Genomic DNA, 26788 nt, shown 5'->3' with positions numbered 1-26788 from the left:
TCTGTCGAGGGTTCATAGCATCGAATAGGTTACATATCTTTACTGTACTTTTAATACCACAGAATCGGCGAATTTACTAATTTATGTCTATCCGACACTCGGTATACACGTCTATATTATATGTCATACATCATTATTATAGTGCGGAATGATTAGTGTCCGACGACTTCTGTATGACGTCTCTGATGTCGAGCAGAACATCGCTGATGCCATAGCTCGAGAGGGTGGTCGTCTCTGATCCATATATCTCCACCAACTTGCTGAGCACAGGCTCGAGACTTCTGCGAGCCACATGAACGGGGCTGTGACGAGGGCTTCTTGCTTCTGCTTTTCTTCTGTGCGACTTTCTTCCAAGCGGAAGAGGGGCTATCCTGCGCCAAAAATATATCCACAATAAATGGGGCCTGAAACGAATTATGAAAGGTAGCAGTGGATGAGGCAACTGAACGTGGGGGAACGTATACAAAACGCAAGCCTCACGACGCGCAGTTGTATCCTTCAATATTGAATGATAGCAGTTGAAGAGGAGGCACCAGCAATGGTAGTTATCTTCAACTGCCGTTATTGAATGGACTTTTTTTCGAGTAAACGTACGCGCATGCCCAGCGAGCTAAAGCATGCCGCCATGTTAGTTGGGGGGAGATAATGGGCTTCGAGGTTACGCAAACTTTCGGAGTCGAAAGTTGATCACGCTTTGATTACTCCTAAATGACTTTCACCTTTTCCGCATTTTTCTTGCCAGCCAGTTTCTTCAGCCAGTTTCTTGTAAGCGTCGGCATGATTACTGGGAGGAAAGCACGGCGTTCGACATTACGCCGCTAGGGGCGACGCGAACATGAAAACGGTACGGTGCCTGAAGACTAGCTCCCTTTGTGTAGGGTGGAGTCACCCTTTCCAGAAGCGAATGCAGCAAAGCCACCATATTGACTCCCACGCTTGCCACGCATAAATGCTGTGCGCCGATTTCACCCACTTTTTCAAACCTCCTCTGCTATTTTTTTACTCAAACATCAACTTCATCAGTGGGGAGTTTCATCGAACTCCCCACTGGGGAGTTCCATCGGCGATACTCTACTCCATTGCTGGTGGTGATGCGGGGAATTAAATAATGAGCCCCTTCACAAAAAGTATCGAACTCCGATGGTATCCAAAAAGGTTAAGTGCATTAGTGGGCTGGATGTGGCGAGGGACCAAGCTAGTTTGTGGGAGAAGGGGTGAGAGTCTAGCTCGTTAAAGGATCCGGAGAGTACGGCTCGGGAAGATTGGTAGTTTAGGCAATGGAGAAGTATGTGCTCTAGATTTTCTACAACACCGCAGTGACTGCAGTGGGGAGAGTCAACTTTCCTCAAGCAGTAAAGCAACTGCGCTGCGAAGGGCACGTCGAGGCGCATTCGATGAACCAATGCGGCATCCTGACGAGAGATATGTCGAGGTGTGGGAAGCGAACGCTGGATCAACTCAGCTCAGCATGGCTGGGGGCTGGGGGTAGAATGTCAGCGTTTCATTAGCGGGTAGCCGGAGGAGTCACGAGGCGTCGAAGTACGGACCGACCACCTCCTCTCAACAGCGCATTACGTGTCCATCTTCAAGACGACAGAGCTGCTTCTGCGGCGCGTCTGCGCGCATCGCGAGCTGTGCGTGGGAGTCAAGATGACGTAAATTTGGTAGCAGACGACGGGGTTATCTTCATATGCTAAGGAAGCTAGTATCGAGCTGCCCTAGGAAATGAGCCATTAAATTTTGCAACTGGCCGTTCTGAGGCATCTTTTGTGCGCGTCTTTCAATGCTTAAGAGGCTCATCGACTGCTACGTTTACCCGAGAAAGATGCTACGAGCGTGTGCGTCCGCGTGAATGTGGGTGTGATTGGCAACAATGTAACAGAAAATGTGTTGAGAGTAAAAGCGCGTGTTTCCTTGTTTCCTAGCGTGACTCGGTGCGTTGAAGAGATGGCAGCTAGCGCAGTGGTATACCAGAGGGTGCTAGTTCATATTCCATTGCTGGTGTCTATTCTGCAAGTGCCAGCATTAAATTTACTCCTGGCCTTCTCTGGTTAAATGTTTTCCACAACTTCGTAGTTTCACAAGAAAGGGAGGCTAAGTACCATTACGAGTAGTAGTCGATGAAAAAGCACCAGAAGTGCGATACGAATACCCGAATGGCAGTCGCCTATGGGAGACCCGGGTCATTGGTTAGTTACGCTAGTGGCTGCTGCAAGTGCCACATGCCATTATTAGGGAGAGGAAATGACATGTCCACTACTATCATCATTGTCACCGTCGTTCGTCCGCCACACAGGTTGTTGCTAAGCAGGCGTTAAGCCACTCCCGTACTACCTCGTCGTTGTCAACACAGGCCACCATACCTTGCCTGCAGTTTAGCACGTGGTAACGAATAGCGCTAGCTAATGCCAAATCCCACAGCGAAGCGGCGATTTCCAGAACTATTATCTCCGTGCAGGGAGCTTTGCTGATGCCCACGTCTCTAGTATAGTAGTAGCTCATACTATGATGCACACTATCTTGAGGGAAACGGTGCCCTGGTGTGATCTAGCGGTTAGCATACCTGACAGGAAACTAAGGCCAGTTCCCACATATAGCGCTTTGCTACATAGCGCTAGAAAATTGCGCTATATTTTCCTCCTCGCATTGCTACCAACCGCTATAAAACCGCTCTTGTTGAAGTAGAGCCGGGTAAAGGTATTAGCGCTATATTGAGCCGTGAGTCTGTGTTGGCCAATCGTGAGCTTCCTGGAGCCGTGACGTCGCGCAAGCTGGGGTTTGTTTTGCTTCCGATCACTCGAAGCAGCAAGACAGGAATGCGACGACGACGACGACGTGGAAATGGCCACGAGTTTCATTTGCCAATGCGTGGGTGTTTGGTTACTATAGTCTGGTATCGCGATCACAGCATCGAAAGTGTCATCGCCCATCATGCTACGGATACCCGACGCCGACAGTACGTAATCACGGTAGCACCGGTGCATCACGTCGCAATGAGATATCCCGTGACCCCAGCAGGATAGCGCTGTAGAGCGAGAAATGAGGCGACCAGGCTCTACTGAGGTTGATGGGTTTAATGACGGTTAATGGCGATGAACCGAAAACGAAAGCTCGGGTCACGCGCAGTGCTGCGCGTAACCGATGGCGGTGCTGGTGATGATTATGACGCTGCTGCTACAGGGCTCCCCCACGTGGCGGATGACAAGGCTGGCGAGGAGGGCCGAGGTTGGCGGAAAGGTCGGGCGCCGAGGCCAAAGAGTGCAGGAGCCGGACCCGAGGCGGCGGGCGGCTCGTAGTGTGCGAGCTGCGGCGCCCAATGCACTCGACGTGGAGGGGAAGGAATGCCGGAGACAGGAGCTGAGCACGGACGTAGGGAGGGCTGGTTGGGCGATACCAGAGGTGCCGACTCCAAGAATGCGGGCTTGAGCCTGTCGATGGCCACAGTGTCAGGTCCCCGCGGAAGATCGAGGCGGAAAAACTTCCCGGCTCGCGAGATGACCCTGTAGGGGCCGTCATAGGGAGGCTGCAAGCTGGAGCGCACAGCGTCCCGGCGGACGAAGACGTGGGTGGCTTGATTAAGGTCGGGGCTCACGAACACGCGTGTTGCGGGACCGGAGCGGGTAGGCGTGGGCTTGAGGTCCCGGAAGAGCAGGCGGAGACGGTCGATGTAGGAGGAAGGGTCGTGCACGAGCGGGGCCGAGGGGGTGAAGAATGATCCGGGAAGGCGGAGCGGGCAGCCGTAGACCATGTGGGCCGCGCTGCAGTCATCCTGGCGGATCGCGGCGCGAAGGCCAAGCAGGACGAAGGGTAGACGCTCGGGCCAGGTTGTGTCGCCGTGGTCAGTGGCGCGGAGGGAAGCCTTGAGCTGCCGATGAAGGCGCTCGACCAGGCCGTTGGCAGCCGGATGGTAGGCCGTGGTTCGGATGTGATGGGTTCCGAGGGCGCTGCACAGGTGACCGAAGAGGGCCGATTCAAACTGGCGTCCTCTGTCCGTGGTTACAGTGGACGGGACGCCGAATCGGGAAACTCAGGAGAAGAGGAATGCGTGGGCCACCGTCTCTGCCGTGATGTCAGGAATCGGCGTTACCTCCGGCCAGCGGGTAAAGCGGTCGATGCACGAGAGCAGGTAGCGGTAGCCTTTGGCCAGAGGAAGCGGGCCGACCAAGTCGATGTGGACCTGGTCGAAACGTGCATCTGGCGGAAGGAACCGCGATGGAGGCGAGATGGTGTGGCGGTAGATTTTGGACCGCTGGCAGGCTAGGCAGGCCCGCGCCCAGTCACGGACATCGGCATTCATGCGAGGCCATATGTAGCGCTCTGCGACGATCTTTTGCGTGCCGCGCACGCCAGGGTGGGACAGCGAGTGGAGGGCGTTGAAAACATGCCGGCGGAAGGCCAGGGGAACGAAAGGGCGCGGGGTACCAGTAGAGGTGTCGCACCATAGACTTGCCGTCGAACCGGGGAGCGAGATCTCCCGAAAAGTGGTGGATGAGGCGGGGGATGAACGAAGGGCGGCGAGCTCTTCATCAGCCTGTTGCGCCTGGGCGATGCCGTCCAAATCGACCGCGGGGGGCGGATGGAGAGCATTGACGTCCGGCCGCGAGAGTGCGTCGGCAGCGGCATTGTCTTCGCCTGCGACGTGTCGCACATCGGTCGTGAACTCCAAGAGGTAGCACATGTGGCGGGTTTCACGAGGCGAGTGGTTGAGGGAGGCCGATCGCAGGGCGAACATGAGAGGCTTGTGGTCGGTGTACAGCACAAACGGGCGGCCCTCGAGAAAATGGCGGTAGTGTCTGCATGCCAGGTAGGCGGCGAGGAGCTCACGCCCGAAGGTGCTGTAGCGTGTTTCGGCTGGCGAGAGGCGTTGGGAAAAGAAACCGAGAGGTTTCCAGTGGCCATCCTGACGCTGCTGCAAGACTGCGCCGACAGCAGCAGTGGAGGCGTCGACGAACAACGCTGTCTCGGCGTCAGGACGAGGATGGTGGAGCAGCACAGCATCTGCCAGGGCCTGCTTGACCTCTTCGAACGCGCGTTCTGCTGCCGGTGTCCACTCCAGAGGGGCAGCACGGGCCTCTTTCGGATGGTCAGCGCCGAGAGCTGCGTAGAGAGGCTGGAGCAAGGCAGCACAGCGAGGCACAAAACGTCGGTAGAAAGTCACGAGGCCGAGGAATGAACGAAGTCCTTTGCGAGAAGTGGGGGCAGGAAAGTCTCGGATGGCCTGGACCTTGGATGCGAGTGGCCGGATGCCTTGCGGGGTGATGGTGTGTCCCAGGAAGGTAAGGGTGGTAACGCCAAACTCGCACTTCGCTGCATTGATGGAGACTCCGTAGTCCTCCAGGCGCGAGAACAGGGCGCGCAGATGGGCGCGATGAGCCTCCGGAGATGCGACTTGCGACGAGGATGTCATCCATGTATGCGAATGCGAAGTCCAGGCCGCGGAGCACTTCGTTGATGAATCGTTGGAATGTCTGCGCAGCATTACGCAGGCCAAAGGGCATCCGCACGTATTCAAAGAGGCCAAAAGGGGTGGTTATAGCAGTCTTCGGGATGTCAGGGGGATGGACGGGAATTTGGTGATAGACTTTGATGAGGTCTATCTTGGAGAAGATGGTCGCTCCGTCAAGATTCGCGGTGAAGTCCTGAATATGGGGAAGCGGGTATCTGTCCGGTACCGTGACGATGTTGAGTGCACGGTAGTCCCCACATGGGCGCCAATCACCAGGTGTTGCTTTGGGCACCATGTGGAGAGCGGAAGACCACGGGCTGGAGGAAGGCCGAATGATCCCCAGTTCGAGCATGTGCTCAAATTCCCTCTTGGCAATGACGAGGCGCTCCGGAGCCAGCCGTCTGGGGCGAGCGAAGACAGGGGGGCCTCGTGTCACGATGTGGTGAGTGACGCTGTGGCGAGGTGGGCAAGAGGCGTGCGATTGGCGCAGGACAGCGGGGAACTCCGTGACAATGTCGGCGAAAGCAGTGGGCAACGGTAGCCGTATGGTGGGACTAATGGCGGCTATATGCGCTGGGGCTCCATAAACGTGCAAAGAAGTAGTATTGTCGACGAGGCGCTGGCGTCTAATATCCACAAGAAGGTCGAAATGGTGGAGGAAGTCGGCGCCAAGGATTGCGAAGGGGAGGTCGGCGATGGTAAAAACCCAACGAAATACTCTGCGCAGGCCGAGGTCGAGGGTGACGGAGCGTTGACCGTAAGTTGAGATGGTGGACTTGTTGACGGCCTGCAAAGCCAAGTCTGGTTGTCGGTGTCGTTTTTCTGCGGGGGTTGGTGGAACGACGCTCACGTCAGCCCCGGTATCCACCAGGAAGCGACAGCCGGACACGCGGTCCGTGATCCGGAAGAGCCGGCTGTTGTCGCCCCCAGCCATGCCAGCCGTTAATGGTTGGGGGGAGCGTTTCCCGGCCACGAGCAAGGGGCCTGGCAGTTCCTTGCGGCATCGCCGAATTTTCGATGATACCAGCAGAAGTGGTGCTGAGAGGGCGAAGGAGACCGTTGACGGGATGGCGAGCAGCGACGGCAAAACGGGCGCCGAGGGGAACGTGGTCGCTGCGGGGGAATGGCGTCCACCCGGTTCACCAGGGCCGCCACCGTAGTCTGGAGTTGCTGGAGCGACGTGCTGATGGCATTGATTGCAACGTCTACCGGTGGAGGGGAGGTGCGGGGGGCCAGGGCGGCAACGGCTCCTGGAGATGGAAGGCCAGCAAAATCCATAATACGGTCCGCCATCTTCGCTGAGGCTTGAGAAGTGACGCGGCGTGACGCGGCTTCGAAGAGAACCTCCGCCTGCGCGAACCACAGCTGAGGGTCGGAGATGGAGAAGGGCGGCAGGCGGAGCGGTGCCACAGAAGCCTCAAGCGGTGGAAGTGGCGGTGGCCGGCTGGGAGGCGAAGAGCTGGTGGAGTGCTGGTCACCGTTCACGATGGTGGAACGCTAAAACATCACGTCCGGGTCACCAGTTGTAGAGCGAGAAATGAGGCGACCAGGCTCTACTGAGGTTGATGGGTTTAATGACGGTTAATGGCGATGAACCGAAAACGAAAGCTCGGGTCACGCGCAGTGATGCGCGTAACCGATGGCGGTGCTGGTGATGATTATGACGCTGCTGCTACAGCGCTATGTGCTCGGTTGTATGCAGAGTATCGGAGCGAACCGAAAACCAGAACCGAAAACCGAAAAAAAAAAAACGCTATTTTGGAGCGAACCGGAACGGAGTCGAAACCGTATACGTTTTTTTCGCTCAGGAGGGAAACCGAAAAATGTATTTAACGGTTTCCGGTCCAAGCAAAAACTTCGCCGGTTTGGACTACGAGTAGGCGAATTAAACTGACGTCGTGCGTTCTGAAGTCATGTCATTGGTACTTTACGAGGGTTACGGTTACGGTGCAATGTATGTCGGTATACTATGGCCCTTAGGCTCCCTTTGTAACGTTTTATCGTTCGCGCACATATACTTACAGGTACATGCGACCGGTTGTAGCTCTCTACCAAAGTGTTCGAGTTAATTTCATCCGCCCAAACTCTCCTCAACTAAACAACGACCCAACGGGGTGCGTAATGGCTTCTCTATCGGTAATGTCGCGCAACGCGTCCCTTGTTTGCCGTCCGTCTTTATCCGTCTTTATCATGCGCTTCAAGAAAGGAGAAAGCCTATTTGAAGAGACAGTCACCTACAGGAACCAGGAACTACCATTTTAAGAGCTGCCTATTAGTATCAAATATCATGTATGCGGAATAAATGGGTCTACATTTCGCAACATCGACTTTTTTTTTTCTGGGAATCAATATGCCCACCAGAAGCCGGTTAAAACCGGTATGAATCGTTATTTTTTTTGCTCCGGAGCAGAACAGGTACTGGACCGTTTATGGTAGAACCGGAACGAAAACCGGCGTTTCGGTTCGACACTCTGGCTGTATGTGAGAACGGCAGACGGAAAAACAGCGCAAGATTTTGAGGGCGATGTTCTAGCGCTATAAAGCGAAGCGCTGTATGTGGGAACTCGCCTTTAGAAGACCCGGGTTCGATTGCTGGTGTCAGCACTTTCCCTGGGATGTTTGAATTCGTTATAGCAACATTCATCAACAAGAGCTCACTCCTGATCATTCTCACTCACTCAATATAGCGACTGAGCTGGAGCATGAGTGGACGAACGGAGAGCAGAATAATAAGCATGAGTGAACGAACGGAGAGCAGAATAATATGTACACTTGTCACACGGACACTCTTAACCATCTTGTTAACGGACACTCTTAACCACCTAACCACTCTTGTTTGTTGTTCTTGTCACACTGGAGTTTGTGACATGTTAGCAGTGATCACGTGACTGTGACACAAGCGCCAGGTATATTTTTAAGAAAAGTGCATAATTGTAATTAAGAAGCTTATCGGTTATTAAATACACGGTACGCGCATGTTTATTTGCGGGAAATGTCATCACACGCGTTACTACGCCACGTGAATGCGGCGGTTACTGGGTTCGACCCCCACTGCTGGTGCGAAAACTCACTCGAACATATTGAATTTCTTGACAGCCTCCGGTAACCTGGCTGCCTTCGTTTCCGGCACGAAGGTGACGAGGATGCCAGCGACCAGACAGAAGACACCGTACAGGACTGGTGGTCCGACACTAGGCAGTGTCCACTATACGGGAAGAAAAGAACTTGCTGGATACATTCTCGCTTACACGGAAGCACCTCGGTATTCAGAATTGCACATCAATCACGTTATAGACGCTTGCAAACACAACCACTAGAACATGTGTAATGAAAGTCATATAGACCTTTAAGGAGATATGAAGGACATTACCAGATGTTGCGCGAGAGCAGCGCAGATCATTCCGCTCCTGCTGCAGACAAAACCGCAACAGACAGCGATGGTCCTCACGGCTGTGGGGTTGACTTCGGCGATAACGAGCACCACCACAGTCTGTGCAACGGTGATCCCCAACACTTCCAGGGTGTCTGTCAGAGCTGCTGAAACGGCGCTTCCTTCATCTGCAATGAAAGGCAAAACCTGCTTATAGTTGCTCCGCTTCGATGACTTCTAGGATTCTGAGGATTTGCTCGAAGACATTTCCTCCTGCTTCCGGGGCATTTCGAACTGCCAGCTCTGACAAGGTGCTGTTACCTTAAAACCGGCATAAAACGAACGAGATTCGTCCGTTGCGTCGTTCGACGATTTATGAGAGAAAGGAACCGCACTTTTCCAGGACCCCAGTCGGACCAGGTCCTGTACTAACCCCGTATCACCCTCTCCTCTCTTGCCTCCTCTCTCCATCTCCATTTCTCGAAAAAAGTCGATAATGCGGAGCGCTCTCTCTCGGTGGTGTGTTCGTACCGAGCGATCTGCCTGCCGCTGTAACTGCACATTGCTCGGGGGAGACCGTGCGCTCTGGGCCGACTTTACGGGAGAACTGTGCCGGCATTTGCCTTACAGCGTCTGGAGATCGAACACCCAAGGCAAACGCACAGTCAGCGGGCCACCGCCGGAGCGCTCTCTCATTGGTCTCCACGAACGATTTCTCCAATCATCGCGTGTGGTAGATCATTTGAGGAGACCAATCAGAGGTCTCTCGTGCTTCTTGCGAAGGAGAGTGAGATAGAAAGAGTACATTGCGATTTCTGTAGTTTGCTTTTTTCAGAAAAAAGGTCAAGCAAAAAAGAAAAAGGCGCGCGGAAATGGCCTAAAAAAAATTTCGGATTTGGAGGTCACTTTTGTGGCTCCCAAAGAAATACGCTCTTCAGGAAAATAAATGAAGAGACTGTTGTTGTTTCGCGACTTAAAGGGACTGTCGCATCCCTCGAGGTTTGATTCCTAAACTAGAGCGCCGTTCTACTCTTCGGTTCTCATCGTTAATGGACCTACTTCGCAATGACCTATGTGCATGACCTTGAGGCGCCGGAGATGATGGTTTGCGTCGTCACAGGATGGCGCAGTATGTATACGACAGGAGTGGGGACCGGTGATGAGACCGCGCAGTCGGCGCGAGCTCGTCGGTCCAACCCCGGAGCTGTTTTGGTCGTTTGTGCTACACACGTGGATTTGTTTTGACACGCAGAGCATTGTTCGCTGTAGAGCCGGTAGGATATGATGAGTGTGTGAAAAAGTTCCATGAGGTCGAAAATCGCGAATTAGCTTTTCTGAGTTTGAGTTGAGCTAAACCCAATAATCAATTAGTTAAGTTGAGCGTTATTAGTTGAGTTAGTTAAGTTTATTAGTTGGCTTAATTAGTTTTATTTTGTTTTCAGCGCAATTTGATGCAGTGCACGGCAAGACCAGACTACGGATGTTGAGAGTATACCTTTCTGGAAATCAGTGAACACGGCACTCGGACAAGACCAATCAGTGACCGCCCTTCGGCGCGAGCAAGGCAATATCAGGGAGCGGGCGGAGGGTACTTTGCAACCGGCCGGCGTGAGGGGACGAACGGACTCTGCAGGTCGCGGACAGTCCGCGATCGGCTTGTGGAATGTTGTTTATGGTCAGCGTGGGACGTCTTCGTACAGCCAGGAGCGCAACACTGTATTCCAAGTAGGCGTATTTATCCATGACTTTTCATTTGGGACGTATATTGTGGTGGGAACGCGAAGCCGAGCAGCTCGGAGGTAATCGCCTGCGGTGCGCTCCCACTCGTGTGCCTGGCTTATGTCATCAATCAACATGATGTTAATATCACTGGGGCCTCCTTTAGCTGCAGAGGAGGTACGAGTCTTTAAAACTCGTTTATTTAACACGTAATCTGTTTTCAGAGGAGAAACTTAGTCAAGTAGACTGTGAAACCACGCCGGAACATTAAAGTGTGGGCCTCATACACACGTTTCCGGTCGCGATAATCCCTTTAACGGCAAGTGAAGAGGGCGTTTCTGCAACAAAAATGGCCTTCAAATCCGTCGTTTTCCGAATACAATTTCCACGTGGCGTGCTATACCGGCTCGAACGTTGTTTCTTAATATGGCAACGTAACCAGCACACCAGAGGGAACACATGTTGTCACTGTGGGACAAAGTTTTATATGTCTTAATGAAAAAGTTTCGTTAGCGAAATTCGAATTGGGCAGCACTGCAGAAGGTTCCTTGTGCGGCCATAAGGAGAACCACTTACCCAAGAATATACAGGGCGTTTTTTAGCGTCCACAGAACTTTCGACTGATTTGCGTTCTAAAAGTTCGGGGATATATGTTTTAACGCACGTACGTGTCACAGGGTTTTTGAAATGTGGAACTGTGTTCAACGAGATAGTCTCCCAATCTGCTATCTCGCTTTAGCCCCAAATTTCATAATCATGGAGTTAATCAAATATGTGGTTATTATTCATCTTTTGGTTACATACTCTCTTGCAGAGTATGTCCACCTGGCCGTAGAACTCTACTGCAAAAACAGCTATTAGCTGCCTTTCATGGCTTCCTTATTAAAATTCTGTAAAGGCAAAAAAAAGCACCTGTATATCCAATTATTGTAATAATAACACTTCTTTGTTTTTTAACGATCCTGATCGCAGTTGGCACCTTGTATCAACCACAGCCAGACTTGTGCTCGTTTCTCGAAAAAAGTAATTGATTACCGTTACTTCTAGGAAGAGAAAATTGATTATCGTTACCAATTACTCGACTCCAAATGTAATTGAGTAACGAGTGCACTCTAAAAAATGAACTACTCCACATTGGACGCCCCTATAGCCAACCGTAATCCCGAATGACAACGTTCTCGACCCTGATTCGTTGAAAATGGGAGGCCGAGCCTATTTTGTGCCCATTATGCACGGCACAGAATACGCTCCGCCTCCCTTGGGAGCGTGCTATCTGGTCAAGTTCATTTCTAAGGGTGCAGAAAAGCAACGCGTTACTCCCCTGGTTACTCTGTATTCGCACAAATTATGCCCGTCTTTGTGTGCCTCGGGGAAACAGGGAAAGAGCGAAAACAACACAAAAACCAAAACCACGGGACAGGTACATCTCTACGTGTACCGTATTTATCGCCCGGGAAAACGTTGACCAGATTGTGAAAGAACCTCGTGTGGAACTTCCCCATGACAGCAGAGCAAGCGTTTGGGCTGGTTGGTTCATATTGGATTAAAAACAATTAAAAAACCCCAGTGCTGGGTAGGACGAGAACATAGGATAAAAAAAAGGACAGGGACCGGAACTGAACTGCAACCAAGTGAAGTTTATTTTTATTTTTTCGAGCAAACCCGTGACACCCCTCTCACCCCGCAAAAACCGACCAAAGAGAGCGCTATACACCAGAAACGAGTTCTTCCAAATCTGCTTGCCTGTCTGTTGTTTTCGTGCTTTGATAAATTCTCCGATTTTCTTTGTAAAATCAACGGATTACTAACAGAATTATCCCCTTCCTCTCCCTCCCCGTGAAGGGCCCCGTGAAGCTTCCCTCTTCCGTGCCCGTGAAAAAGAATTTGCGTTCCGCGATAATCTGGGGGCTGTTTTTTGCAATCATCGCAATCTTCTACGTGATCTTCCTCATGACTCAGCCTCCGAATCTTCAGGTACCACCACACTGGTGTTGTAGGAAGAGATTAGGGAGAGAGACCCTGAAATCCCGGAACGTTATAGTAATGACTCCCAAAAAAAAAGGTTGACGGCACGGGGGGCTTGACATGGGGCAGAACATCTGAAAGGTAATCTCTGCGGGAAAACTAATCAATTACTGAGTAATCGATTACTCAGAAATGTAACTGATTACTCGAAAAACTACTTTGACAGTAAGGTAACTGATTACTCGAAAAATTACTCGAAAAACTAATTGATTACAAGTAGCGCAATTGCTAGTAACGCGTTACGCACAAGTCTGACTAAAGCCCGACAATGTTGCCCTGTAGGCAGCGTAGTGTGTCTTTGTTACTTAGAGAATGGTTAGGTAGCAATGGAGGGAGTGATAAGTGTCCATGATAAAAAAACTCCTAGATGCTCACTTTGAGGCTATGTGTTGTTTGTATGTACCTCCCTGTCCCTCTTTCCCGTGGCTTTTAAGCGAAATAACCCAGCGCAAAAACCCGGACTTCCAATGCGTTTTATGACAATTTGATGATCGTCCTTCCAGCAATTATGTATCATGCACTTGATATGTACGAAATAAGAGTGCGATTAACCGTCCACAAACGCTTTCGTGTTTTTCTTCTTTGCGCTGCAGTACTCTAGCATCTTGTGACTTGTGTCACAAGTCCGCCCCTGTAGTGCGGGTATGCGGATATACCCAAACGACCTTCGCGTACGGGTAGTTCCACCAAAACTCGTGCACTGCGGGTCGAGAACGGTTCGCGCATACCTCTAAACGCGGACGCGAAAAAGCGCAGAACTTCGCGTGGACAATCGCTTTAGCGTTTCTTGTTCTTACTTTTTTGTAACTAAGCGTACGAAACTCACCGCCTCGAAAGAATACGTCCAGCAAACAGGAGAAGGTGCTCAGGAACATGGCACAGGTCAGGGTCCGTGTGCGTCCCAGGCATTCCATTCCACAGTATGTCAACATGGCAATAGGCAGGAATGTGAGGAGGGTCACCATCATCGTCGTGCTGGGATTCATCATCATGTAGACGTGAATGCCGTAGTACGTGAGTGAGACGGTGAACCTTGCAAGGACAATGAGAACAAATTATTACATCGCCGGTTATCTGCTGCCGTTAATGATTGGATATGATCGGCAGCACGCTGGAGTTTGTCCAGGACCGTTACAAACGATGTCATACGAGGTGTGTGTTTTTAAATTCGTTAGCATTAGCTTCCTAGCTACGAAAGAACCGCGGCGTGGTCTATCTGTAGCCACCGCGCGGCACGCATACGCTGTCATGTAGAGGGAGCGAAAGAGAGAGGACGCGTGGGGAACGCGACGCGGCGCGTCGGCACGGCGGTGCAGCTGTGGTGGTCGGCAGGCTCAGACGTGCCTGCGTTGGCGCACAATGGGTTACGAAAGCGGAGCGGAGGAGCGGCGGCGAAAGAAGGCTGAGGCTCCTCCAAGAGACAGCCAAGCTGAATCGGAGGAAGCCCGAAAGGCTCGTTTGGCTGCGGATACTGTCTTGCGACAGCTTTGTCTATGGTCGTATCAAGGCTTGTGTAACGTTTGTGAATAGTCGTTGAGGGGTTGCGCAGCGTTGTGAATGGGAGTTCCAAAACGGTTTTCAAGTTTTAGTGCTAACGCATTTCCGTTGGATTTACCAATGAGCCGACCATGACCTTCATTATAGATCACTTTAAAAAAAAAAAGAAGCTGGAGATCAGCATAGGTGCTGTTTTGTGTCCATACGCGTTACGCGGCCATGCGGACATTCACTCTAAGTGAATATGTAGCTGCGGCATTTGACCTCGTTATCCAAAGATAGCTAAGTCGTTTATTAGGGGATTCCATAAGGGTGAGTGCAACAAAAGCACGCACTGGACGAAGGAGACGCAGACAAGTACTTAGGGGCTTTCGGCGAAACTGAGATAACAGAATGGGAAGCAGTTGTCTTTGAAAGCCAATTTTCGTTTTAATCTATGAAAATGTTGGGCAAGAAAACATATTCTGATATGCCATCGCGAAATTTTTTATGCAAATGTAGCGACACCGAAACCATCAGGACAGCGCTTGTTCGACATCAGGGGACCACGTGCCTTAAAGCGATGGAGATTATTGGAGCAGGTACTAATCTGTTGGACAGGGAAACGCTATGCAGCCCTGGTAGGTTGACGGCGGCGAATGTCAGGAGTGCATGACATTCGCCGCAGCGCAGACATTCGACAGGAGCGAAAACCGAAGAGGCGCGTGGGTCTTCGGTTTCGGCTTATTTGCATATTGCAAAATTCGCCTATGAATATTTCAACGCACATGCATGTTTCAACGACAGTTGTGAACCCTTCTGCACTCTCACTTTTGACAGAGATGATTAATGACTCTGAGGTAATTAGGCATCTTGTAGTATCAAACCTCCCTAAAAAAGGACGGTATATATGGTACGACATGGTTCGTTAAATAAAAATCTTTCAGCAGGAACTTCAGAGGAAAACTTCAGCAGGAACTCAGGAGGAGAAGAAGGTATCCAAATTGTTTGGTTTCTCCTCTCACGGCCTACAGTCCACCAGGTGTCAAGGTAAGACAAAACGGAACATGAAGGACAATTCTCCCTTCACCATGATAATAACCTCCCACGATGCAAAGCGCGCGCATGGAGCTCTGGGAATTTTTTTGAAACCATCTATCGATTGAGTGATTACTTCCACGACCATATCACTATGATAGCCGCTTGTTTGCGGCCACCATAGGATTGTGGCTCCAGCTCAAACGGCAAAGCACACTTTATAGAAAACGAACGCTTAAAGAGTTTAGGACCCCATGTAACCTACTACATGTATGGCTGTGTTTCGTACACCGTCGCAGGGCATTGGATTCGCTACGTTTTCCTAATGTTTTCCTTTTTTACTTTGGGATTTTAAAACTGCGAATTTTTCGGGCCACCATTGATGGTGGCGTCCACCAGCGCTGACCAAATGGGGGAAGACAACAGGAAGTGACGTTTTATCCGTGCATGCCCGTTCCACAGTGAACGCTTCCGTCTCTACAAGCTATTACGATCGTCGTGGAAACAGAAAGCTACCCACTTCCTTTCTCCGCAATAGACCTCTCCCCGTTCGTAAACAAACGATGTCATAGTGTTCGACTGCCCTCAAAGCTAGGGGCGAACAACATCGCGTCTGAAAGCCACGGTCTTGTGGGGATTACGATGGTTCATGATAGGGACGCAACCGAAAGGAAGCAGAGAACAAGTGCCATTCGTGGGACCCAGCCCTCCTGTTCCGATCCCTAGTAAAAATTCCAGCTGGAAATGCAGTGGCAATTCCTGCTGGATTATTGGACTGGTTCCAGCCTGGAATATGACTGGATCTAGCCTGGAAACAGGCTGGTTCCGGCCTGGAATTTGACTGGATCTAGCCTGTAAACGGGCTTGTGCCAGGCTAGAAACAGGCTGCATCCAGCCGGAGAAAGACTGGTCTAGAACTGGTTTCACAGTGGACGCAGGCCGGAACAAGGCTGGATACGCAGCGTGTTTCCAGCCGGATTATCGGGTCCCGATGTAGGAGTGCTTCCACTTCAGCCTGTACCTTCTGCTGGAACTTATGTTCCAAGGCAGGAGGTTCCGCTCAAGTAGAAGCAGCTTATACAAGATAAATTGATGCATAAAGCAGAAACTGGAAAAACACTATAACGAATCAATAAAGTGACAATCAGCAATAAATTCAAATATTTATTTTAACAACAATAACTAACACCCCATAACAGGTATGATAATAGACATACTACAAATAGTGTACATGCAGCACCAGTGGCAACACCAGGGGAATGAACGTGTAGTATATTTCTATTGTCGGGAAAAACTCACGTGACCTCAGACGTCGGGCCAATCGTTGGGCCTCGGTAGAGTAGTTTTTTTGCTTTATTTTATTTTGTCTCCATGGGTGACGCGTGACGTAAAGCCACGCTGCCGAGGGGTTCTCTTTCCCTTTCCCCTCTGTTCTCTCCCCGCTTTGGCGGTTCTGGATTTTCGTTCGCATCCACTGAAATAAATAAAACGCGGAAGCGTTGACTCTTTCTGTTGCACAAGGTGCTTTATTTTTCGGGATTGGTATTTACAAATCACACATATGCAGTCTTCTGTATCTGCGCCAAACACGAACTTGACATGAACATTGTTTCTGAAGTTCGAGTAAGACTTCACAGTAGATCAGTAAATTCACTGCACAGGCACACACATTCACAAATCCAGCATGACAGGAAACATGTCCATATCCCTTTGCTGCTTGTATAGTGTCACATGCCAAGGCTGACCCGTCACAAAGGAACCTGTGCAGCTGCTAAGCCAAAAGATGATGTTCCAACCACTCAGAGTGGCATATCCATTCTATTGCGTCCATGCCGATGCTTTTCTGAAGCAGATATGAGTTGAGCAGTACCTAGTTGATACCTGAGCAAGAAAGACCAGAACAGGGATCAGAAAACGTGAAAACTTAAAATTCTACCGGCCGAAATGCTGAGTATATGCGACAGGTGCGGTGCTATGCTATGCTACGCTAAGCGGCAGAATGGAATAGGAACTGACTTACCTGCCATCGAGTGGAAAAACACAGTATTGATCCTCCTTGAATCGTTGTCGCGCCAAGCAAGCGGAGCAGACCTGCGCCTTCCACTTATCTATCACTGAATTTACTTGCAGAAGTATCCAAGAGGATTCGAGTTTTGCAGAGTCGGTATCGTCGGGCACTAAAAGCCATCCAAAGCGGTACTGGCAAAGATGCTTTGCGTGCGTCCCTGCTGCACCATATTTCGAAACTTTACGGCGAACTGCTCCGGCACCCCAGCCAGACACGGCGGTGCCCGCTTTCCCGCGCCACGAAAAGGTTATAATTTCAAACCGACCAATGAGCGCTCGCATACCAGGGGAGCGGCCGCAGGAGCCAATGGGATGCTCTCGGTAGAGAACTCGCGCTTCGACGTAAAAATTTTGACGTTTCATGACGTTTGATGACGCGAAAGGCTCGCGGCGCCTCACTTTAGTCCGCAAAGGAACTCGCGAGTTTCATCCCCTTGGCAACACTATGAGACGATAATGTGACAGTTTGATGCAAAGTTTGGCATGTGTGAAATCACAAAGGTCACTTCTCAGTCGCTCGTTTTCATTAACTGTCCGACAAAGTCCGTCCCGTGCAAGCGGGACAATGACATATCATGAAGGCAGTTCAGATAACTATAGATAAGTATCGGGTCGCTACTGCACCTCTTGGTTCAGATTTAGGACTTGCGGATCAACCGCCGCTTACCCTTTGTCGTAATAGAGCTCGTGCACGGATTCAGGAACAAAATGCATAACAGAGCACACGACTACACAAATGCAAAGACGTTCACACTTTTATATGGTCGGCGAAGGTGAAATGCAGGAGGAAACACCTAAATTACCAGGTCGCGCCTTAGACGCCAACACAACAACCGACGTTTCCCAGTTCAAAGCAGATTCTGAGTTAATGCCGATGACGGTTGGTCGCACTTTACAATGAGAGCATTATGGCTAAAGTTTCGGTTTGACAAACCGGGAAAGCTCACGTTTCGCAGCGTGAAGCCAATCCACAATATTTTTTTTGCAATCTACTCATGTACGTGGAGTTATGTGCATAACCTTGCATACCTTTGGGTATTTAATTTATTATTTTATTTATTTATTCGATTATATTTGGGCATAAATTATTTGCACACATTTGTGAAATTAATTTCCAGCTTTTTTTTTCCAGTATATAAGCCAATATTATATTCACGGTGTTCAGAGTGAACAATCTCGCACACTCCAGCATAGTCGCGTAGGAGCTGGAATATCCCATTTCCAGCTCGGCTCCAGCTGGGAACCATCCTAGTTTCCGAGTGGAAGTTGGATGGTTTCAGAATGGAAATTCAAACAGCACTAGACCCAGCATGGAAACAGCCTTGGCCAGCCTAGCCCCAGCCTGGGATGGCTTTTCCAGGCTGGTTCCACAGTGGATCCAGGCTGTTTTTTTTTTTTTTTTTTTTACTAGGGATTTGTTTCGGTTTCAGTCTGTCTACCAACGTCATAATGACGTTTCTCGGGTAGAGGTCTCGAAAACATCAGTACGAAAACGGGGAAGGCGGTGAAGATCTGAGAGGAAAGGAGGGGCTTGTACAGCCTGTGACCTTCAAAGTACAACAGCTCCGTAACGCGGGATAGCATAGTGTTTTGACGTGCATAAATCAATACACATAAATCGATGTTTACAATGTGATTCCTTCATAGGTATTAAAATGGTTTCACACCTTTAATGATTTAGCTTGTAAGATAGTGAGTAGAATAAGCTTTATACCGAGCAGCTGTGACGAGATGAAGGTGTGGGAACATTTCGCGTGTCAAATAATGTCTGCGGTCTTCCTAATGTATTACCATTACCGCTATTCCGACTAACATATAGCGCTCCATCGATATTGGCAATGATTCGAGTAGAATGACCCGGGCAGAATGATTAGAGTAGAAAGTAGACCATGCACTTACCAAGAGTAGAAAAGAATTACGTTGGTTCGTCTTAAACTTGGGGCAAGAAGAACGCTCAGTAATTCCACTCTCAACATTTCGGAGTACTTCTCTTCTTCCTGGAATTGCACATTCATCTTCATTGTATGCTTAAGTGAATGTTCCTGACAATCCTCTCGACCCCTCGCAGACGCCATATACGACACTATATTCCTTTCCATATCATGAGGTGTACTGTGCAGGTGTCTAAGCACAAAAGAGACACCCGTTTCTCACCTTTTCCAGATCAAGGCGAATGCTCCGCCAGAGCTCCATAGTGCGTTCGGGCTTAGTTCCGTTGATCCTGCCAATAGTGAGAACCACATTTTCGGCTTTGCTCAGATTCCAACGGGATATTAGCCACCGTGGAGATTCTTGGATCCATCTATTGCAAAGACGGAACGGTTTACGAAGGAGTTCGCCATTTTGAGGCCCAACCCCAGGCTGCGTTTTTCGAGCGGCAGACAGCCTGACTTCTTCCAGCGGCACGCGACGCTGTTGTGAGAAATGCCCAAAGGTAACTGCATGCAGTGCTTCCGGGAAGGCGGGGAGCTTCCATAGTCTCTCAATGAAAGAAGCTCCTCACTTCCTGATAAACACCTTTCTTTTGAAATGAAAATGTCAAGCATCACTGGTGGTTTTGACCGAAGACATATTATAACGAACAGGATGTTGCACCAACGCGTACTATACTTACAGAGTCATTTGCTGTGAATGTTGTTCCGATATTCAACTTCACAATGTACCCAAACACGGGAAGCGAATGTACAGTTTTAGTTTACGTCTTAATCCATCTGCTGCACACTTTCCCCTTTGTGTTTTGTATGCTTAAACTATGGACGCTTACACAGGGATTTTCTGTCGAACGCGATCCACCAGGGCAATTCTGGGGCACCCCATATGGGCACCCCAATAGTGCACAGGCCGGATGCTAGCCTGATGCTACTCTCTGATTGGGCAAGCCTGGGCGACACTTCCATCTCTTGCGATCGCGATCAGTCTGTCTCGAACGTCAAGGACGGCGTCCTTCCGGGCTTGGCCGCAGTCACGAAACGGAGCCGTTGCGCCGCTGAGAAAACGCCTCACGCGGCTGGGCCTTTATGGTATCTTGGACGGGATCGTCAAAACGGTATAGATCTAGGGCAAAACATGTTTGATTGTTCACTTACGGTAATCCTAAGACGAGCGTCGTTGTCGGCACCATGAGCAACAGTTGGAAGAGGCGCCAGCCAATATTCACACTCTGGGCTACGTGGACAGAGGCTGTACCCGCAGCGTAACCTCCCGCTATGATGATGCCATACAACCCTCGGTTCGACACTGCCACCACTTCGATAACTGCAGGTAGTGAAAGACTCATACTTTCATAATGGACACTGGTCGGGACGCCCTCGTTTACGCCCTGTAAGAGCTTGACATTGTTTCTTGCTGACTCAGCAGCTGAATTGGGGAAGTTGTTGTTACTTTGTTCAAAGACAAGTAATAGGAACCGTACACGGGGTGTCGTACGTAAATTACGCATCAGGACAAATGACGGCTATACTATACAAGAATTACACAGCAGGAAATATGTTGACAGATGTCTCGCGGAGTATTTTATTCAAATGAAGGCTTCGAATAGGGAGAGAGAGAGAGATTATGGGTCTGATGGCACAAAGGCAACAAAGGCCATACAGCGCCAAAACTATGGTGAGTGTGTGGGAGCTCCGAATGGCCTGGAAATGTAACATGACAGCGCACGCGACAACAGGGCTCTGAAACGCGCCGTCAGGTGACGCTCGCAACTTGGGGCCCCGCAGAATTTTTTCAGGTCTAATTGCTTCGAGTACGTAGTGTTACTTGGTAGTACTTGGTACACACTTACAGACACAGGCTTCAGATTAGCATAGTAAAGGCATCATGTGGGCTCACTTGGGCGCTCATGGGTTGCGTTCCCACTCCTCCCCTTGGAACCGGGCTTTTTTTGTAGCAGCATTATGCCGGTCATCTATGCCTGTTCTTCAAGATATTGGTACCGATGGAAAGCTACAATTGAGCTAGGGTGGTACAGAGCATAGACGAAACAGGTAGCATGGTTACGATCTTATAAAACCGAAAACATAACTTGGTTATTAGTGCTGTTTGTAGAAAGATTGGGCAAAAACGAAAGAAAGCTGCATTCTGTGGTTTGTTGAATCCTGCTCTATCATGATATGAGAAAGGAGGTCACGAGTAACATTTTTGGTACACCAGTGGCAGATGAACGAGTAATACCAGAATGGAAACTTACGTAGCACGTAGAGAGGGAGTGTGAGGGCACTCACTGCACTTGCCACGAAGAAGCGAAGCACAATATAGAGGGCGATGTTGGCGGCGTTGCCGATGGAGATGCAAAACACAATCACCGCGATGCAACTGACCATGGCCACTGGCATCCGGCCGATACTGAAAATGTGAGAGAAAAAATGCAGTGGACGATTATGGTAAGCGGCAATGCGAAATTTGAGTGCAACTGTTGAGCTTGAGATCCGCACACATAGTACTTTCTTCGGCTGGCACTCCTATCCCAGTTCGTTAACTGCCGCGACTTTGCAGCTGCACGGTTCCAGTCGCAAATTTGGAGCCCGGCTGACCAAACGGCATCCAGATGGGTTCCGCCTTCCCAAACGTGCCCTCGTCCTCGCACCCTCTTCACTGTGCCCGAACGGTTCCCCGCTTGTTTCCTCCTCAGGCTCCCCCCTACTTTCATCTTTCGCTTCGCTCCTCGTTCGCTCTGCCGGTTACAACGCCGACGCTGCTCAACGCTTTAAATTTAACAACTTCATTTAAATGATCGGTCGGGAGTTACATCGGGAGAGCTTATCGAGCAAACGAATACAGACTCCCTGCGTACCCCATGTGATATCAAGGTCCATGGAAGGACTTTCCCTCGTTAAATAGCTTTCACAAACTGGCTAGGTAATAATTAAATGTAATTTATTTTATAATTCAAGGAGAAATCGCGTGCTATCGGAGTGAAAAGTTCGCACCTAGAGAGATATGAAAAATGTATTCTGAAGATAAATATTGTGTTCTACCAGAAAAGGTATGTTCCAGCGATAAGATCCAATGCATCTCTATAGCCAAATATTCGCAGCACGAGTTGACAAGAGCAGCGAACCTGGAAAGTCTGCAGAGCGTCATTCTGCGAATCTCCACTTGCAGAATTGTCGGGCCAATTTTCATAAAGTGTGTCGGTAGCGACAGGTTATTGGTGTACCTACCTGTCCGATAGAATGCCAGAAATAATGAAGCCCACAATTGTTCCAAACAGGTAGACGACAGTGGTGGCTGGAACGAACCACGCTCTATCGCATACCAAGTTCCACTGTCAAAGAAAAACAAAAACAAAATTTGGTGTCTCCTCCTGTACGGACCGCAAGCACGCGTTCCTCTAGGGTATGAGTTGCCAAGTTCGCTAATGATCTGTCGTGGTTTCTATCCTGATGTATTAGTTTACATGGTGAAAAGTAGCTGCTCTGAGGCTGAAACACACTAACAAACACAAACAATAGGAGCTTCAACGGTGCTTAAGAACATGAGCAATTGAAATGCAGTAGTCGTCGAGAAAGCTAGAGAGCTGCGAGAGTCCAATCACACACCTCTCGACTGGCCAGTCGTGTGCGCTAACCACTACGCTACGCTGGCCTCCACTTTCCATAGAAATCCTAAGGAAAGAAGTCAGAAGGAAAGATTCCGTACAGAAGATAGCGCTAAGAACAGACGACCACTGGGAAGATGTAGACGGGACGAGCTCTCCTCCCATCAACATCTGTGGTCGCCTGTTCTTAGCGCTATCTTCTGTACTGCAATTCGCGAACTCGTCCATCAACATATACTGCTCGGAAGGAGAGCAAAGGACTTGAACACAGGCGATACCTCCTGCCAGCATCGAAGTCTCACCGGCGCGGCCATGGAGATAGGCCACCGTCATCGCCTCTCCGTGGCATGCCATCACCGTCGGTCGGGACTCACGTAGAGGAACTCCACCTCCTCTACAGCATGAGCGCCTGTCCGCCTCGCCGTTCTTGCTACCCAATCGAATCGAATCCAATCTAAGTTTCTTTTCTGCGCATAAATCGTTGAAATACTGCTTACCCCTTAACATTTTCAATGACCGTCTGCTAGGTGTCGTGTGCATGCTATGCAAATATAAAAAAAGAAAGAACCCATGCCACAATTTCGATCAAAGAATGGCAGTCGATGACACCCCCAGTGGGTGCGCCTCTTCATCTGCTACTACATGGAAGTCGTATTCACCTTCCTCCTATTTTTCCTCTCCTCAGAGACGTTTCTAGCCTACCTTCGAACGCTGTTTCTGTGCCCTCGGCAAAAGGTGCTTTTTTTTTTCTTCTGGGCTGCTACACCGTGGTTGCTGGCGTGTTTGGGAGCAGTCGTGGGTTTAAACTCTGCGGTTTTCCATCACGTAGAGTGCAGAGTGTAGTACGCCTTTAAAACTGCCCGCAATGCACAGCGTTCTCCGTGAAAAGCAGCGGGTGCCACCTTCACTTAACCGCTTACGACGCTCCTAGCCAACCATCATCCCGAATGGCATCGATGTCTCCTCGGATTTGTTGTGATCTCTTGTTTATGTCTCGCCATATGGTAAGATCGAGAGCACTGTCGATCCTACGCTCACCTCTTCCACGATGGTTCCAAAATGGCGGGAGCTTTCGTACTGCCATTTCGTGCAAGCCACGACGGAGCTGTTGTCCGTCCCGTTGAGCATCTGGCACTGGCTGTACTTGCCGTCCTCGTCAACGGGGATGCTCATGTTCTTCCAGTCCTCTTCACTGACTTGAACGCCGTCAGGGGGAGCGCACCAATGGTTCACACCAGGAGAGGCGACCAGAGGCATCATGTTGTTTGCCGCCATTACGAATGCTGCTAGACTTCCATAGAGTAACGTCATCCGCTGGTAGATGCCGTCCTTGGTTACGAAGCCAAATTCACGAGAAGTTGATGGAGAAATCGGAGTTAGTTCCTTCGTAAGCGGCACCATTCTCTCTGGTGGTGGCGCTGAAGGCGGTTCGACTTCCTGCAGAGGGAAGAGTTATCAACATTGAAACACAGACGCACAGGTAACAGTCAGCACTGAGTGTTACCGTATCGAGACGGTGGAAAAGTAGAAAATCGAGCGAACTGGTGAGGAAACGTTAAGGAAAAGTACACTCTTAAAGATGAACTTCACCATATCGCACACTCCTAGCCAACCATCAACCCAAATGACAACGTTCTCGCCTCTGGTTTGCTGAAAACCGGAGGCGGAGCCTGTTTTGTGGCCATTATGCACGGCACAGAATAGGCCCCGCCTACCGTTTTCTACAAATCAGGGAAGAGAATGTCGTCATTCGGGATGACGCTTGGCTAGGAGCGTCCAATGTGGTGAAGTTCATTTCTAAGAGTGTACCGCCGCTATTTCGAACAGCGACTATTTTTCCTCTCGGTACCCCCGAGTCAGTAGCGCAGCCAGAAGAATACACCAGGATGGGTACTAAGGTACAAGGAGGAGATGATTTCAGCATGGTTCTCTCTCTCCCATATGTACTGCCAAGGGTACGGTACCATCTCTGACCGGCAATCAGAGTGTAGGTGTTCGAATCCCACTCCTGGTGCGTTTTCTTCAACTCCAATGATTGAAGAAGGGGACGACCGCCCTAGCTACGCCGCTGCCTCCAGTCGTCCTATATAATACCCATTGAACGCGTCATCCCTGAGCCTTTAAAACCGTGCCAATAATGGGAAGGTGCCCAGAAGGATAGCCTCTGCTAGAAATGTTGGACGCTCTCTTCCTGACGCCCTTCCTTTAGCAATATACAGACAGGTTTGGTAAATAGCAGGTCAGTATTAAATGTTTCCACCACACTCTTCTAGAGATCACTAAAGACGTAGCCGTCGGAACATAGCGTGACCTGAAGGGAGTCTTTGCGAGTTCCGATGGCGAACATTGCATGGGTTCTCAATTCCGTGTCGCGTCCTTTATTGCAAATGAATGTGAATGAGTCAATTGTAACCATGAACGGCCACAAGAGCCTCGGTGTGGCGCACTATCAAATTACAGTAATGTACACGTATACAGTAGCACGCGTTAATGATTTAAAGGAAATGGCAGTAAGGCAATAATTCAAGGCACGGGTAGTAGTTCTGTATCGGGACCATTCGTTTTTAAAAATTAGTGAAACGGTTAGGAAAGTAAATATTGGATAGAAGTGGAAGAAGATCATATACTGAATCTAAAAATGTAAGAATTATAAAATTCTGTGTACTAGAAGTTTTTTATATGCATTTGAACAAATCCATCTGATTCACTTTTAGCGCAGGAGAAACACGGGAATGCTAAGCCTAACGGATTCGAAACTTGCCGTCTTGCGAAAGGTAGGGCCGTTGAAATGGGCTAAATCACCTCACTTTAGTGAGGTTAGGTTAAGTTAAATTCTACAGATTGGGGGGGGGTCTGGGGGGCGCCGCCCCCCAGGCACGCACTAGGCGGTGCGGGCGTCGAGACTGTGCCTCGGGTTAGGTCAGTAAGGTCCTCAGCCAAGATGGCGGCCACCATCAAGAAACCGGCGTTACAATTCAATTTTTATACGGTTTACGCAATATACGAGGGTCATTCCAGTTTAATTTCGTTACCAATTACTTCCTCTTTCATGTAAATGCGTTTGATTTTTGTTTTTATTAGGTTTTCTTTAAAAAAAGCCAGTGGTCCCGATACGGAACTACATCCCAAGGCACTAGGAGGTTAAAAGGACGTATATGCATACCGATGAAAAACATATGGGGGACATAATAACAAAATGATAGGGAAGAGGCTCCGAAAGCCCAACAGTTTAGGCAATATTTTAAAGAGTACAATGAAGAAGAAAAACAAGGTAACTAGACAGCAAAAATGAAGCCAGTAGGAAAGAATAAGTCAGGTGAGGAAACGCGCCTATACGAGTGCTTTTCATCCCTCTCTGGAGAACCGGCGCACCTATTGCTCCTCCTTATTTCCAACAGCATGTGTAGTTGACAGACTAGATTTCCTATCCTTCATAAGTGAAACAACTATAACCGTTTATTCCATTGGAAAATGTGGAACATCAACCCAATATTGGATTGAATTACGGAGATATTAACCAAAAAACTACGGTCGAGAAAAGAGACGGCTTCGGAGTGAGTAAAGGGTGCACGACGTCTGTTCGATTGCAGAGGGTGTGCCGGGTGACCATTCGACGCTTTTTCTTTTTTTTTTTCGTTTTCGCGTGAACTATGTCCGCGTTGAATGCAATACGGCATATATTTCAGTTAATAGGCCTCCTTGCGAGCCGTCCCCCAATGAGAACTCAGACTTTAGGAAACTCTTCATGAACCCTTCAAGACGAGTGCTACAACAGAATTGATGCTGTTTCTTACCACGGCTGATGCTGAAGCAGGGTGCTACCAGAAGAGAGATGTTCGCAAGGACGGTCCACCTTGGAAGACGAATAAGCCAGGGAGCCTGCGCACGTAACCCGCAGGGACCACTTACTTCTTCTTCCAAGGAGGTGATGGCCACTAAGGCACATCCAAGACACTGAGCGCTCTCTGCAGTCACGTGCCGGGTGTCCTGAAGAACAAGCACGACGAAAGACACCTCAATCAGACACGGCTGTGCCGTCTTCTCGTCCTGCTGTGCAAGGTGGGCAGCACAAGCTCCGTGCCGTCCAGTTGTAATGGGCATTTTAAGAACA

The 26788-nt window shown here is 49.7% G+C and overlaps 1 protein-coding gene across 2 annotated transcripts; it reads right to left on the bottom strand.

Moving 5' to 3' along the window:
- Positions 1-25: 25 nt before the first annotated feature.
- On the bottom strand, positions 26-26576 carry LOC135378955 (solute carrier family 22 member 3-like). Of its 2 annotated transcripts, XM_064612142.1 has the most exons (11): positions 26472-26576; positions 23716-24114; positions 22301-22404; positions 21328-21482; positions 20228-20396; positions 19296-19443; positions 19041-19138; positions 13387-13592; positions 8817-9004; positions 8518-8651; positions 26-371 (listed from the first exon to the last, which is right to left on the bottom strand). In XM_064612142.1, the coding sequence occupies exons 2-11, from the start codon at positions 24076-24078 to the stop codon at positions 137-139; spliced, it is 1800 nt and encodes a 599-aa protein (XP_064468212.1). In that variant the 5' UTR covers positions 24079-24114; positions 26472-26576; the 3' UTR covers positions 26-136. The 2 variants fall into 2 exon arrangements, with proteins under 2 accessions (XP_064468212.1, XP_064468213.1); XM_064612143.1 differs by lacking the exons at positions 19296-19443; positions 22301-22404.
- Positions 26577-26788: the final 212 nt, after the last annotated feature.

This window comes from Ornithodoros turicata, chromosome 1, assembly GCF_037126465.1.
Source record: "Ornithodoros turicata isolate Travis chromosome 1, ASM3712646v1, whole genome shotgun sequence".
NCBI lineage: Eukaryota > Metazoa > Arthropoda > Arachnida > Ixodida > Argasidae > Ornithodoros > Ornithodoros turicata.
This window is presented reverse-complemented; position numbering and strand designations above follow the sequence as displayed.